This window comes from Geospiza fortis, unplaced genomic scaffold (assembly GCF_000277835.1).
Source record: "Geospiza fortis unplaced genomic scaffold, GeoFor_1.0 scaffold237, whole genome shotgun sequence".
Lineage (NCBI taxonomy): Eukaryota > Metazoa > Chordata > Aves > Passeriformes > Thraupidae > Geospiza > Geospiza fortis.
The window spans coordinates 7,005,601-7,019,233 of NW_005054319.1; the positions used below are offsets into that span (position 1 = coordinate 7,005,601).

Here is a 13,633-nt window from a genome sequence, read left to right on the forward strand (position 1 = left end):
AGTGTAGCTCCTAGTGTACCTTTCTCTGCCTCTTTGCTGGGGACACTGCCAGTTACTGCAGGATTTGTTCCTTCAGCTTCTCTTTCAGAAATCTTTTCACAGCCTTTGGCTTCGTCGCTGGAAAACTTCTGTTCACCATTAAGCACTTTTTCAATCAGTGACCCAAAAAGAGGTAAGAAATGAGTCTTAATATGTAACCTTTAATGATGATGAGAGTTCTGCATGAGCCAAGTGGTTTTCCTTTTTAACAAATTAGTTTTCACAGCTATTAGTTATATTTAACACATAACATTTGAGCTGTGCTAATAGTTTTTGAGTGTTAGTTATATATAAGAATTCATAAATAAAATATTTTTTTCCTTGGGGTCTGCATAAGCATGCTCCAAGCTCCCTCTGTGTAGTTTTTCTGTATCCATTATCTAAATTTATTTGTTTCAAGTGAATAAGTTTATAGAAGAAATACTATTCCCTCAAACTTTTTTTTTTTTAACAATGTTGCTCTTACAGCTTAAACCATTTGTCATGATTTGGCAATAAACAAGAATTCTAGAAGGGTAATGTAACTGTGTACTCTGAAAAAGTACAGACTATAATTGTGTAGTGAAATCAGGTATGTGAAATAAGAAGATACAAGTAACAAACTACAAAAGATAAAACAGAGTTTTGTCTTTAATTATCAGCGTTACAGGACTGTGCTGTCTTCGGAACAGAGCCAGATTTACAAAATAAAATAAAAAGTTGAAGAATCCTCTTACCCCTCTTTCATCTCCTCATTTTTTCATAGTCAGATAGTGTTTATCTTGCTGCCCTTTTTGTACTGAACAAGTATTTTCATGTTGCTTCAGTATCTGCCTGTGAATCTGCCTTCAGTATCTGCCAGTACTGCTGGTGGTAACCAGGTGTATATTTTGAAGATGATTGCCTAATAACTTTTCAGCTGAGATGTTTACAAGGGGCTTTTACATAATTAAAAAAAAAAAACCAAAACAACTTACTGTAGCAAACAAAAAAACTGTTGGTGTTTATCAGAAAAGCCAAACCTCTGATATTTCTCAGGAATGATAAATTATTTTTTGCATGGGATGTTCTTGGGAACTCATTTAATTAAAATATCTTTTTATTCCTTCAGACATCTCAAGTTCAGCTTCTAGAGATGGAACACCAACACTTAACAGCAATAATTCCCCATTGTTTGTACGTATTTTTCATGTTTTTGTTCACACCAGTTCAGATGTTATCACCTTGGAGGCTTTACACAGATCTGCATTTTTACAGCTGAAGTTTCTATTTTTAGAAAAATAGCACTTCTACCATTAAAAGTGGGTTCTGGCTGTGGGTACTTACAGGAATGGTAACAAAAGAAAAAAATTTACGGAGGTTGTTTTATGTATGCAAATTCTGACTGATGTCACAACCATTATTCTGTTTTGAGGAACTTGCTGTAAAATACTGTTGAATTGTAAAATAACTAATATAAAATCCCTTCTGATCTGAGTACCAAGCACTAGGCATCCTGAAGAGCTGTCCTAGTACGGGAGCAGAGCAGATGCCCCTGTGTGTCTGAGGATCTGGCTGCTGTCTGTTCTGCAGTCGTGCTGTGCATTTTCAGTCACGCTGCTGGCACTGATTGCGTGGGGTAGGGTGGGATGAAGGATTGCATCCTCAGGAGCCAGGAGGGAGTAATAATTAGTAATAATTAATAATAATTAGCCTCACAAAGGCTACTTGTCTGCCTGTACCTGGCTGGCTCTTGTTTTATGCTTAGTTTGTGCTGTGTATGTGGCCTGTGTAAAATCTCCATGTCCTTTCTCAGATTTGTCTTTGAAGTTTGTATTATGGCTATGAAGAAAAATTTCAGTAGGTTAAATTTTAATTGTAGAAAAATACATTCTATATATCAAGTAAAATACACTTTCTTTCAACAGATAAATGGTCCTAGTAGTTTGTTTGGATCTGAAAATTACATGGGAATTGCAGGCCAAACTAGAAATGACTTTTCCAATGTTTTTAGCAGTACAACTGCTAATATACCTGTATCTCCGGCACTGGCGGGAAGGAACCCACTGGAAGGCACACATGAGCTAAGACAGGCCTGCCAGTTATGCTTTGTCAAAAAAGGTAAGGAGCTATTGGACTTGATGGGGTTGATTTTTTTTCTTTTAATTTAAAAGCATACATTTAAAATATTCATGTTCCTAATTTAACACTGTTGGCTTCTAAACCATGTTAATCCTGACTTGTTCTTTGCAGATGTAGCACGATCTTATGATTGGTGAAATATTTCAACCACTGTTTTATCTTCTTTCCTCTTGTCTTTATTTCTTGTCCTAATAGATTTCTTGATTTCTAAACGCAGCACAAATCACCCCACGCTTTCCCTGTGTGTAAGGTCATTCACATTCTGTATCCCCTTTCCTCCCAAACCCCAGGGTACTGTGAAGAATGACACCTTTGCTCAAGACTAAATAAAACTTGCAATACTCTGTCTGATTGGCCATGGGGAATTGAACTGCAGTTCAAAGTACCTGGTAACCTTCACATCCCATCTGTTTTATTGTTCTTTCAAACTAATTCTAAATCATAATCATGAGGCTTCCAAACCTTAGTAATAATTAACTCCACTGTATTGACTTCAAGGAGCTTAACCAGTATTGGTCATTAATATAACTAATCATTTAGGCCTGAGCTGTTGCTGTTAAACAGAGCCATATTTTAAAGGCAATAGCTTGTATTAAAACTAATCTTAAAAATAAGCATTGTGTTTGAAGTTACAGGTATCATTGATATCAATATACTAATAAAAATTGTATTGAGACCTTTAGGGGATGACTATTGTACCCTTAAGAACTTCTATACTTGTTTAAAATTATTTTTACTAGAAAAATCCACAAAGTGACATTTGAAAAACCATAGAACATGTTCTGCTAAAGCTGGAGCTATAGCATATTGGTGAGAATACTTAGCATGTTCCTAGCTTTACTTTTTGTGTCAATGCATCTGCTTCCTCTGTTTCTTTCCATCTCTATCAAAGCCTTGAAGTGTCTCCTGCTTTTACTGCCTTTTGAAATTACACTGTTCCATCATCTTCTTGTCCAGAGAAAACTGGGTCATGCTCTTGTTTTTCAATCTCACGAATAGCAAAAATTCACTGAGCCTTGCTCATCTTCAGATGCTCTTCCTGAAGTCTTCTTTTAGTACCATCCTAAAGAGAGAGTTTGAAGCTAGGTGTATTTTTGTTTCCAAAATCACAAAGTTCTAGGATTGGCATTTATCTTTCTGGCACATGTGAACTTCCTACTGAGTGTGTTTTGTCCCTGAGCATAGTACCTCTCCTAATAAAATAAATGTTGAATGTTAAGAGAGCCATTTACTGATCGCTGGAATTCACCTGCATTCACTTACTATACATAAGCAATTTAAGTTTTAAACTAGTGATACTGGAATGGATACTTTGTAATTTGAAAAAATGCTGCATTTGCTGACCCCAAGAAACCTTAAGGCTGTAACACAGCATCCCTCCCTAAATATAAAATAACTTGTGGCTTTTTTCTTGCTGAGACTGCCTTTTGTAAGTATTTGGGCTTTTTTTTCTATTTTGCTCAACGTGGTGGTTAATGACTTTTGATTCTTCAGAGCTGCTGATGCAAGTAGGAATTCAATACAAAGTGTTTGTGTACTTTGCTTTTGGGCTTCTGTGCCAGTGTGTGTATGGACGTGTTCATGTTTGATGCAATTTATGCCAATACAAGCAATTTTCTGTGATTGTTTCAGGTCCTAAATTATTGGATTATGCTTACCATCCTAATTTAGAACATAAATGTAAGAAGGATATTTTAATTGGCAGAATAAAAAACTCTGAAGATAAATCATGGAAAAAAATACGTCCAAGACCAACAAAGACACAGTATGTGGGACCATATCATATATGTAAAGGTAGGTGTTACAGAGGGAACCTGGTAATGCCTATGCTCAAAGTAATACAATTTAGCTTTTCCATAGTGAAGTATAGAAGGAATTTTTATTTATGCTTATGGGAGGTGGAGAAGGAAGTTCTGGATTGTTTATAATTTCAGAAGCTGTAAGGAGAGCCATATCTTGACCACTAATATGATTATTTAGAGAACAGGTAGTGTACTTCTGTACTGTTCTCCATCAGGAATAATTTTGCTTTTGAGTGTTGGATGATTAGTGTTAAACACAGCAAAAAAGAAGCATTTTTGTTAGACTTTTGCAGTGTGGATGTAAGCAAGATGACCTGTGGGTTAATGAGCAGCTTCATTTGAGCAGAGGGTATTCTGGGTTCTTGGCATTGTTGCCCTAGATTAGTGCAGGATGGTTGATAGAGGTGTGCATTAACTGTTTTGAGGAGTTTTACATTTTCACCAAGTCATTCAGCATAATGTTTTAGTTCTGTTAGATTTAAATGACAAATTTACAACAGATCTCTGTAACTTCTTTATTAAAAGTATTTGATACTGATATAGTGGAAGTTTTAAGATGAATTTGCAAGAAAAGCTGTAAAAGCAATGCTCTGTTTGATGCTGTCCTTTGAGATGTGGCTGCTGAGGAGGAGTGCAGGTACCCAGGGCACTGCACCTTTGCCTACTGCCAGGAGGAGATCGATGTGTGGACGCTGGAGCGCAAGGGAGCCTTCAGCAGAGAAGCTCTTTTTGGAGGGCCTGGGAAGATCAACCTGACTGTGGCCCAACTTCTTCAAGAATACCACGGATTATTTATGTTTCTTTGTGAGGTGCTGCTTTATTTCTCGTAACACAATAAAAATGGTAATAGATAATTTAAATATGTGGAATGAAATGCTTTGGTTCGTGCATGACTGTTTTGTAACTTTTGAAACAGATTTCAGTAATTATATGGCTGCCTTTAGATTAGAGACTAATAGAAGTATCTGTTAAAATCTTTAGGGTAAGGTATATTTTTAATTGTCTAAAATATATACTGTAAAATTACTTGTTTTTCTGTTCCAGAAATGTTTTGATCACAAGCCCAGAATAATAAGCAAAAGGAACAAAGATAACTCATCTTCTTGTTCTCACCCTGCTATGCATGACTTTGAAGATAACAAGTATGTTTGAAATACCATCTTTATAAGTTGCAATTTAAAAGCAAGGGCAGTTTTTAATACTGACTTTCATTTCTTACCTGTTGGTCAGCTTCTCTGCTGACTGTTATGCTTTGGCAGTATAGGCAAGACAGACTTAAAGAGCAAAGTTTGACAAATGTAACCAAGTTAAAGTGAGCTATTTCTTTATCAGTCATTAAAAATTAGTGGTGTCTACCCTCATCTTTGAATCTTTGGGATTTGGTGTCAGGTTGTTTATAGCTTATCTACCAGGTGAGCTGTATTGCTCTAAATAGATGTGTAATGTTAAATTAAAACAGGAACTTCGAAGTTGCTCTTTCTTTGATATGTTTTGCTAATTTTGCTGTAGTTTTAACTCAGGCTTACCTTAATTACAATGTACAAAATAGTCCTAAGGACCATAGTCCTTATTAACTCAGTTGATAAAAAAGTTTGAGGAGTGTCTTTAATTATTCTTGGGAAGTTTAAAAAGTTAGTATTGTTGTAATAGTAAAAAATGAGTTTTGGAGGATTAAGAGACTTTTGTCTTTGTATGATGTAAAAGTAAGTGGGAGCACTGGAATTGCTTAGTTTGTATTGCAGTTCCCTGTATTGAGGGAGCACTGCTGCTACTAGAGCTAGGCTGTTACTGTTCTGCATCACCTCTTCCTTAAATGGTGCTCTATAAATATTCCTTTATAGTACGTGGGTTAGTAATTAGATCAGGATATATACTTGAAAGTGGGCATGATCTGCTTTCCTTTTTGGAAACTAGTGATCCAGCTGGATTGAATTCAGTAATGCTTTGCAGAAGAGGGATTCTGGGTTCCCAAGAGTACTGTGTATTGTGTTTACTCAGCCTTGAAACAATGCTTAGATGTAACCTCCTTCTGGGAACTTTCCTTTCTGATTTCAAGTAAAAAGTGTTTAGTGGATATTTGAACAAGCTGTGGAGAAGGATGGTTATTTTAAAGAATATCTACAACTGACTGTTTTCAAATCAGGTGCCTTGTCCACATTTTGAGAGAGACTATGGTGAAGTATTCCAAAATCCGCCCCTTCCAAGTTCGGTGTCAGCTTGACCTGTGCAGACATGAGGTGCACTATGGCTGCTTACGAGAGGATAAATGCTTTTATGCTCACAGTCTGGTAGAACTTAAGGTCTGGATAATGCAGAAGGAATCAGGTATGTTTGGTAAAATGTTCATTTTACTCTTCATTGTATTGCCACTCCTTCCTTTGCTTGACTCCCTCAGGAATTAGCAGCTTGGGATCAGTGCAGGAAGCAACAGGAGCAACCTGGTGCCTCTCAGCTTGCATTTTGGAGAGGGACATACAGTGTAGGTTTTATAATTACATTGACATTAGAGCTCTAGTACATTACATTTAAATACTGAAAATGCACTTTAACTTATTTGAGCAGTCTGTAACTTAAAAACCTTGGATGCTTTCTGTTGGGATGATACAGCCAACATTTCTGGTTTGGATGCCCTCACAATGTTCTTAAGAGTGTGTTATGTATTTGTGTGTGTGTATGGACATAACATCATATCCATGATGTAAATGTATATCATGTAACTCACACGTGAGGGAAAACTTACACAATACACAAAAAGAAAAATGGATCAAAGCTTTGGGGCTTCAGTAGCATTCCAGTTTGAGCCTGTTTGTAAGGCTGCAACAGTCATAAGTACTCAAGGACTGTTTCCCTTCCTTTACAGGTATTTCACATGATACTATAGTTCAAGAATCAAAGAAGTATTGGCAAAACATGGAAGCTAGTGCACATGGATCACAGGTATTTTCATTTTTTCATTCAACTAATTTTACCGTGACTGTGGTGATAATACTTTTTTTAATGTGTATATAGTGTAGCTTATTTTAGAAATTACTTTTTTAATATTTTCCAAATAATCTCTTTCAGTGTATAGGCTTTCTTCAGCTTGCTCACTTAGAGCAAAATGCCTGCTCTGTTGCTGTACAACTCCTTTTTTGTTTGCTTGTTCTGTCCTAGGTGGAACATAAAATGTAAACATTAGTTCAAAGTCCATTGCTCTAGGGCAATTAATTATCTTTTCAATATGTAGTGCTTGTATGCCTTTAGTTTGTACATATTATCACAACTTCAGGGTACATATGCCTAAATCAGAAATAAGTTCAATAAAAAAATGTACTTGTTTAGAAATACCTACATTGAAATGACAAGCTGAGCTATTACAAGACATGCAGTGTAATATCTGCTTCCCAACATGTGTTGAAATCTCTGCCATAGAGGGTAATTAATAATTATGTGTGGATTTGTTTGTAGATAAAAAACACCTTTTTTTTTTTTTCTTAAGATTCTTGGGAACCAAATGAAATATGGATCACTTAATTTGAAGATGAAGTTTGTTTGTGGACAGTGCTGGAGAAATGGTCAAGTTAGTGAGCCAGACAGAAACAAAAAATACTGTAGTGCAAAGGCAAGACACCCGTAAGTAAGATCAAACAGTGAAAATTCTGTTTTGTCAGCCATTTAAAACCTCTTTTGGGAAGCTGTTGCTTCTTAGGAAGGAGTCATGCAAGGAATTAAAAAAAACCAAACATACTAAGTAGAACAGAGTTATCTCTTTGTGGTATGCTAATAATTGGTACTGAGAAAACATTTTGATGGCTACCAAAGTGTGTTTTGGTTTTGGAGGGTTTTTTTTGTATTTAGAGTTTTGGTCAAGTTTCTGTAGAACTTCATTAATTCTTAAATATATGGTGAAAGCTTTAAAAATAAACTGTGAACTTTCTTGGTTCTGCTTTTGTGCAGAAATTGTGTTGGGTTTTTTTGTTGTTTTTTTTTAATAGTGTTTTCTTTGATTGAATGCTTGTGGTTTCCAGATGGAGCAAGGATCGCCGTGTGGTGCTGGTGATGTCTAATGAACGGAAGAAGTGGATGACCATTCGTCCTCTGCCTGCAAAGAAACAAGTGCCTCTGCAGTTTGATGTATGTTAACCTAAAATTAATGCTTTGGTTAAGAAAATAGATAATAGTCACTGGAAAATGCTGGCAATTGGGCTGGTTTCATCAGTTCTGTAGAAATTCCCATGGCAGTTGGTAGGAAAATGTTCATAGTGTATCTGCAATGTTCAGCCTTAGAAAAGCACTGATCTCATGTTACTACTGAAGTCCTTACTTGTCAGTGGAAGAAAATATTTCTGAAATTATTTGTACATATCTGGGGTCTGCTAGTGTGGTAGGAGGCAAAAAGGACTCATAGTACTTTCTTCCAGCAGTTCTCTTTTTCTAACTATAAATGAGTTTTTTTGTAAAATAAACATTTTATTTTTCACATTATATAAATGTTTGACTGGGAGGGGAAACACTATCCAAGACTGAAAAAAAAATTTAAAATTCTACTAGCATCCATTCTACTTTATATTCTTAAGAATTTCTTTAAATTCATGTTCCAGTTGTGCAATCATATTGCTTCAGGCAAGAAATGCCAGTATGATGGAAACTGCTCATTTGCTCACAGTCCTGAGGAGAGAGAGATGTGGACCTATATGAAGGAGAACAGCAGTAAGTAGAAGACTAAATCTAGCATGTTGTAAATCCAACTGTTCTTCTTTACATTCTTGTACTTCAATTACTTTTTAATCTAATTTCTTTCATTATCTCTTGTAGTAAACCTTGCAGGTGCCCTTGTCTTTGAATTTAAATAAACCCAGACCAGGCATTCAAAAATAGTATTAAATAAAAATAGCTGTATTGTGTATTCACTGCTTGATGGGTTTTCTAACAATAAAGTAGTCTGTGTTGGTTTTTTTTTAGGTGTCTTAGAAATATTGATCCTTGCAGCAATATTAGTTGGTGTTTGCATTGCCATGTGCACACACATGGATTCATGGAATTACATATGGGGGAAACTATTTGCAGAACAGTCCCCCCAGTGTATTTACTGGGAATTGCCATTCACTTTTTGTGGCTGACTTTACTATCCCATCAGTGTTACTGGGGAGAAAGCATCAAAAATCAGAAGTAATAAATGACATAAATGATCAGATCATGGTCTGCAAGAAAGCAAACTAAATTTACCAAAAGCTGTAGCACACATGAGATTAGTTCTTTGAAATTCAGTATTGATATGCAGCAGCAGAGTTGCTGTCTGTACTTTGGGTTCCCATTCAGAAACCTGTAATCTCTTGCTGTCCCCTCAAGAGGCACAGAGAGCTTTTGGTAAGTTAGCCACAGATGCCTCTTCCCCTGGCTCTTCATCTCTGAACTGTGTAACTGTCAACATTTGTTTCCTTCCCTTTTTCTTCTTAGAATAGGTGGGGACTGAATTATGCTCATGAACTCAGTCGTTTATCTAGTGTTCTCAAACTCTTGCCTTAATTGCTAATTACTTATTTTAGCTTCTGCTCTCATTAGTTCAAGACTTGGAGCAGTTGTATGACATATGGCTAAAAACTCAAAAACCAGAAAAAGGAGATGATACAGCTGCTCAGGCAAACAGAGAAAATGGGAAGCAAATTCATATGCCAACTGACTATGCTGAAGTTACAGTAAGTAATCATGGGTATAATCCAAATCCAAGTATGTGGGGGTTCGTTGGGCTTATTTTTTCCCAGTCAGTAATTCAGGTTGTTTCCCTTATTTTCTTGGTGCTTCCTTAGACCATAGATAACTACACTAAATGTAACTGGCACTGTGCATCAGTTCTTCTAAAGCCAGTGGAGATCATAAACTTTAGGTGATTGTTTAGGTAATTGTGTCTGTTTAGGTAAACAATATCCTGCTGGTCAACATAAAGAAAAAGAAATGTATTAGGAGAAGTTCTGTCCTTACAGCATTGAATTTGCAATGTTTTGTTTTCAAATTCCTTGTAAAACAGGTGGATTTTCACTGTTGGATGTGTGGGAAGAACTGTAATAGTGAGAAGCAATGGCAGGGTCACATTTCTTCTGAAAAGCATAAGGAGAAGGTTTTCCACACTGAGGATGATCAGAACTGCTGGCAATATCGCTTTCCAACTGGATATTTTAGCATTTGTGATAGGTATGTAAGATGGCAAAAATGCTGAAAAATGACAGTTGATCTTTTAAACAATTAAGGCAGTTAGTAGTTCTGACAAAGTTTCTAGTATTTCTTCATTCGCCTACATCTGTCAACAAGGAATTAAGTAATTAACAGTATTTTAACGTGATAGAACTCAGGGAGTGACAAGGTGCCTAATTTTGGAACCAAATTAACTGCCTGTGTGATGTTAATGAGTGGTAGCAAGTTCATTGCAGCTGTGTGAAGTGAATATTGTTGGTATTATTACAAGTTTCCTTAGGCATCTGCGTATTAATTAGAGCCCAGGAACAGTGCCTAGCTGGACAGTGATACTGGAGCTTTATGGCAAGTAGAAATATTGTTAGCATCAAACCAAATTTGTTAAAATTGAGTATTTGTTACTAGAAATTATTTATGAATAGGTGGAAGAGGACTTCCAAGATCTGTTGGTTTTTCCCAGACCTGGCTGTATGTTTTGCTGCTCCCTTTAATTCTTAAGTGCAGCCTGTTTTACCTGACTTCATTAGATTTTTTTTTTTTTTTGTAAATCTGTTGAAAATTCCTTCCACTGTTGGAATCCTTTTGGAAGGCAAAAAACTTTGGAATCGAGCATTCTGGAGTTTAAGGTTCAGTTTGCTGGTGCAGATGCCTTTGTTACTCCATTTTCAGCTGAAGATTTTGAGTGTCTTGGAGATCTTGAGAAACTGCATAGCAGAGAAAGCAAGTTAGTTTTCATTTGACGTCTTTGCATGGAAACTTACATGTCCCTTTACTAAATTTTTAAGTAGCATTCTAAATGTATTTGCTTTGAACATAACAGACCTTGGATATGCAGCATAAAGTGAATACAAACTGGCATGTTAAGGTGTTCTGAGTATTCTAACCTCAAATTTAGTTAACAAGGGTAATTAATTAGTTGGATTTTGTAAACAATAGTGGTTCTTTAGCTTAGTGAGTTAAATGACGAGGTATTCATTAACATGATGAACTTGATGGTTTCAAGCATTAAGTGTCTCAGTCCAAGTAGGAACATGAAGAACAGAAAGAAAAGAGCCATCTGTTATCCTCTGTGTATATTTGTCAGCTGGGAAACAAAAATACAACCAAATGCTAAACAGAGTTAGTGTCATTAACTTCTCAAAGTATATACTCTTCCAATTTTTTTTTTGGTCCTTACCATGCAGTTTATTTGAAAAACATACCTGAAGAAAATATAGACACAGTAGTGATCATGGTAATTCTATGAAAACACTGTTCAAAATCTGTCTTAACAGATATATGGCTGGTACTTGCACTGAAGGAAACAACTGTAAATTTGCCCATGGAAATGCTGAACTCCGTGAGTGGGAAGAGCGAAGACAAGTTTTAAGAATGAAACTCAGCAAAGCAAGAAAAGACCACTTGATTGCTCCCAGTGATAATGACTTTGGAAAATATAGTTTTTTGTTTAAAGATTTAAACTAATACTGAGATGACACATACATGTTATCAGCTGGAAGCATAAACCAGAAAATTTGACAATAATCAAAAGCATGTGACAGAAAAGCTGCAGGTTTTCTGCTTTTATTGGCATACATTGTTCCTCCTGAACAGCAAAGTATGGTAGATTTAGGGGGATGGAGCAGACCTGTCTATGCTCTCATGAAACAGAGTGGTGATTAAAAAAAATCTGAAGTATTATGTGCTTACTCACCTCCTGTTGGACAGAAAGTTAGGAAATAGAAGGGGGGAAGAGTGGTTATAATATCTAGGAAGCCCCCTAGTCTCAGACCTTCAGTTGAAAACTTTAAGGTATCAAGGTATTGCAAAAGAGAGTGTTAGTGGGCTAAGAAAATGATGGATGAAAATTCTTCAGATCTTTTAATGGAGAGGATTTGTTTAAAACAAAGTTTGCTACTTATCTATATGTAGGTTGCTAAAAATGATTTTCTTATTAAAGATTTTAAACAAAATAACCATTTAACTACAATATACGTTGAATGGGTATTTTTTCTCTATTTGTATGTTTCAATATAATTTACTGAAAAAGGATCTTGAGAGGAAAAAAGTATTAATTTTTGAAAATGAAGTAGTTAAAATTCTGTTTCTTGGTCTTTGCTGTTTAAATGATGATTTTGAAAGATTACACTTGTATGTCAGTATTGTGTATTATTGTATGGACTAATGTTGCCTGTAATAAAGAGAACTTTACACTAAGCTGTTTTCTGCATGTAGCCTCTCAGGATTGAGATTTTGTAAAAACAATGATTTGCCAGTTAGCAAAAGCTTGAGCACCTGTAGCTAAGCATTCACTGAGTTGGTATTTTTGTCGCTAGTGGCTCGTTTGCAGTTCTGTATTGTCATTAGCTCATGGCATTGCTGAAGTAACAGAAATGGCCAGTAAGTTGTGATATAGGCAAGCAGTTTTGGAGCTACGTGGTGCTGGGACACGTTTTCAGCCTTGGACATGGACGTGAACACATGAACCACTGCCTCAGCTGCACGGTGGATGGTGCTTCCCATTGCCTTTCCTGCAGAGCACAGGAAATGGAAAACAAGTTCCAGGCTGAGGTGACTCCTGACTGCTGAGCCTTTGGGCTTTCCAGTCACTGGAGCTTCTTTAGTGTTTTGGCTTCTCTGCAGATCCTGCATTCTGCTTTCTTTGTGTTTGCTTATTTTCCTTTTTGTTTTTCCCCCAACTAAGTTTCTTTCAGCCATTCATTCAAAATAACTAAAACTAGGTTTCTTCTTCCCTCCCTCTTCGTCCCCACCTCCCACCCTCGTCCTCCCCGGGTACTTTTCTTCTTTTCTCTGTTCCTGGCTGACCTTACATAATTAGAAGAGCTTTAACAATGACCTCAGTAGTTCGAATGTAGTCATTGGGCATACATTGGCTATGTAAAAAGTGTTGAACCAAAGTTCAGTGATAACCCATACATGACATGGATGCTGTGTCCCTTTCACTTCACAAAAGCACAACAAATTTGAAACCAACACCTCATGTGTGCTTCAGCCTTAGTTTGGGGCTCTTGCGAAGTGACTGCTCCTCCCAGGCTGGGTTCGGGACACTGGAGTAGGACACTTGCTTGGTGCTGGAAATGCCACCTGCTGCAGTGCTGTTTTTACATTGTTTGTAATAAAGTGAGTGTGAGACAGAGTACTGTGGACACTGTTATTTGTGTGACAAAACCTGATTGTATCGTGTGCCTTTCTGAATTGTTTTCTCAATTTTATGCTTTCATTGTTTAATGTAAGTGCTCTGTAAATCATCGGAAGTAATTCTGGACAAAACTAAACATGAAATCCTTGTTCTCTAAGGCCGGTGTGAAATCTTTCCTGCTGCGGGGTGGGGCTGTTGGGGAATAGCTGCCGGGGGGGCTCGGGGATTATCCACCGGCGGATCCCGGCCAGGGGCCTGGTAGCGGTGCCGATGCCGAGCGCAGGAGGCGAGCACGGCAATCCCGTTTGTTCCGCTGCCGAGCGGAGGAGGCGAGCACGGGAATCCCCGTCCCCCTTTTCCCGGTGCCGCGGGCAGGACCCGGAGC

At 37.0% G+C, this 13,633-nt stretch overlaps 1 protein-coding gene across 1 annotated transcript in view; it reads left to right on the plus strand.

The window, feature by feature from the left end:
• Positions 1-13,405, plus strand: part of ZC3H7A (zinc finger CCCH-type containing 7A) — a 27,001-nt gene extending 13,596 nt beyond the window's left edge. The window contains exons 10-23 of the mRNA XM_005420423.2: positions 3-172; positions 1,130-1,194; positions 1,926-2,118; positions 3,772-3,933; positions 4,554-4,750; positions 4,986-5,083; positions 6,085-6,266; positions 6,802-6,878; positions 7,420-7,553; positions 7,949-8,054; positions 8,522-8,630; positions 9,483-9,616; positions 9,946-10,109; positions 11,384-13,405. Coding sequence (XP_005420480.1) covers positions 3-172; positions 1,130-1,194; positions 1,926-2,118; positions 3,772-3,933; positions 4,554-4,750; positions 4,986-5,083; positions 6,085-6,266; positions 6,802-6,878; positions 7,420-7,553; positions 7,949-8,054; positions 8,522-8,630; positions 9,483-9,616; positions 9,946-10,109; positions 11,384-11,573 — 1,981 coding nt within the window. The 3' untranslated portion in view covers positions 11,574-13,405. The remainder of the gene's footprint in view (positions 1-2; positions 173-1,129; positions 1,195-1,925; positions 2,119-3,771; positions 3,934-4,553; positions 4,751-4,985; positions 5,084-6,084; positions 6,267-6,801; positions 6,879-7,419; positions 7,554-7,948; positions 8,055-8,521; positions 8,631-9,482; positions 9,617-9,945; positions 10,110-11,383) is intronic.
• Positions 13,406-13,633: the final 228 nt, after the last annotated feature.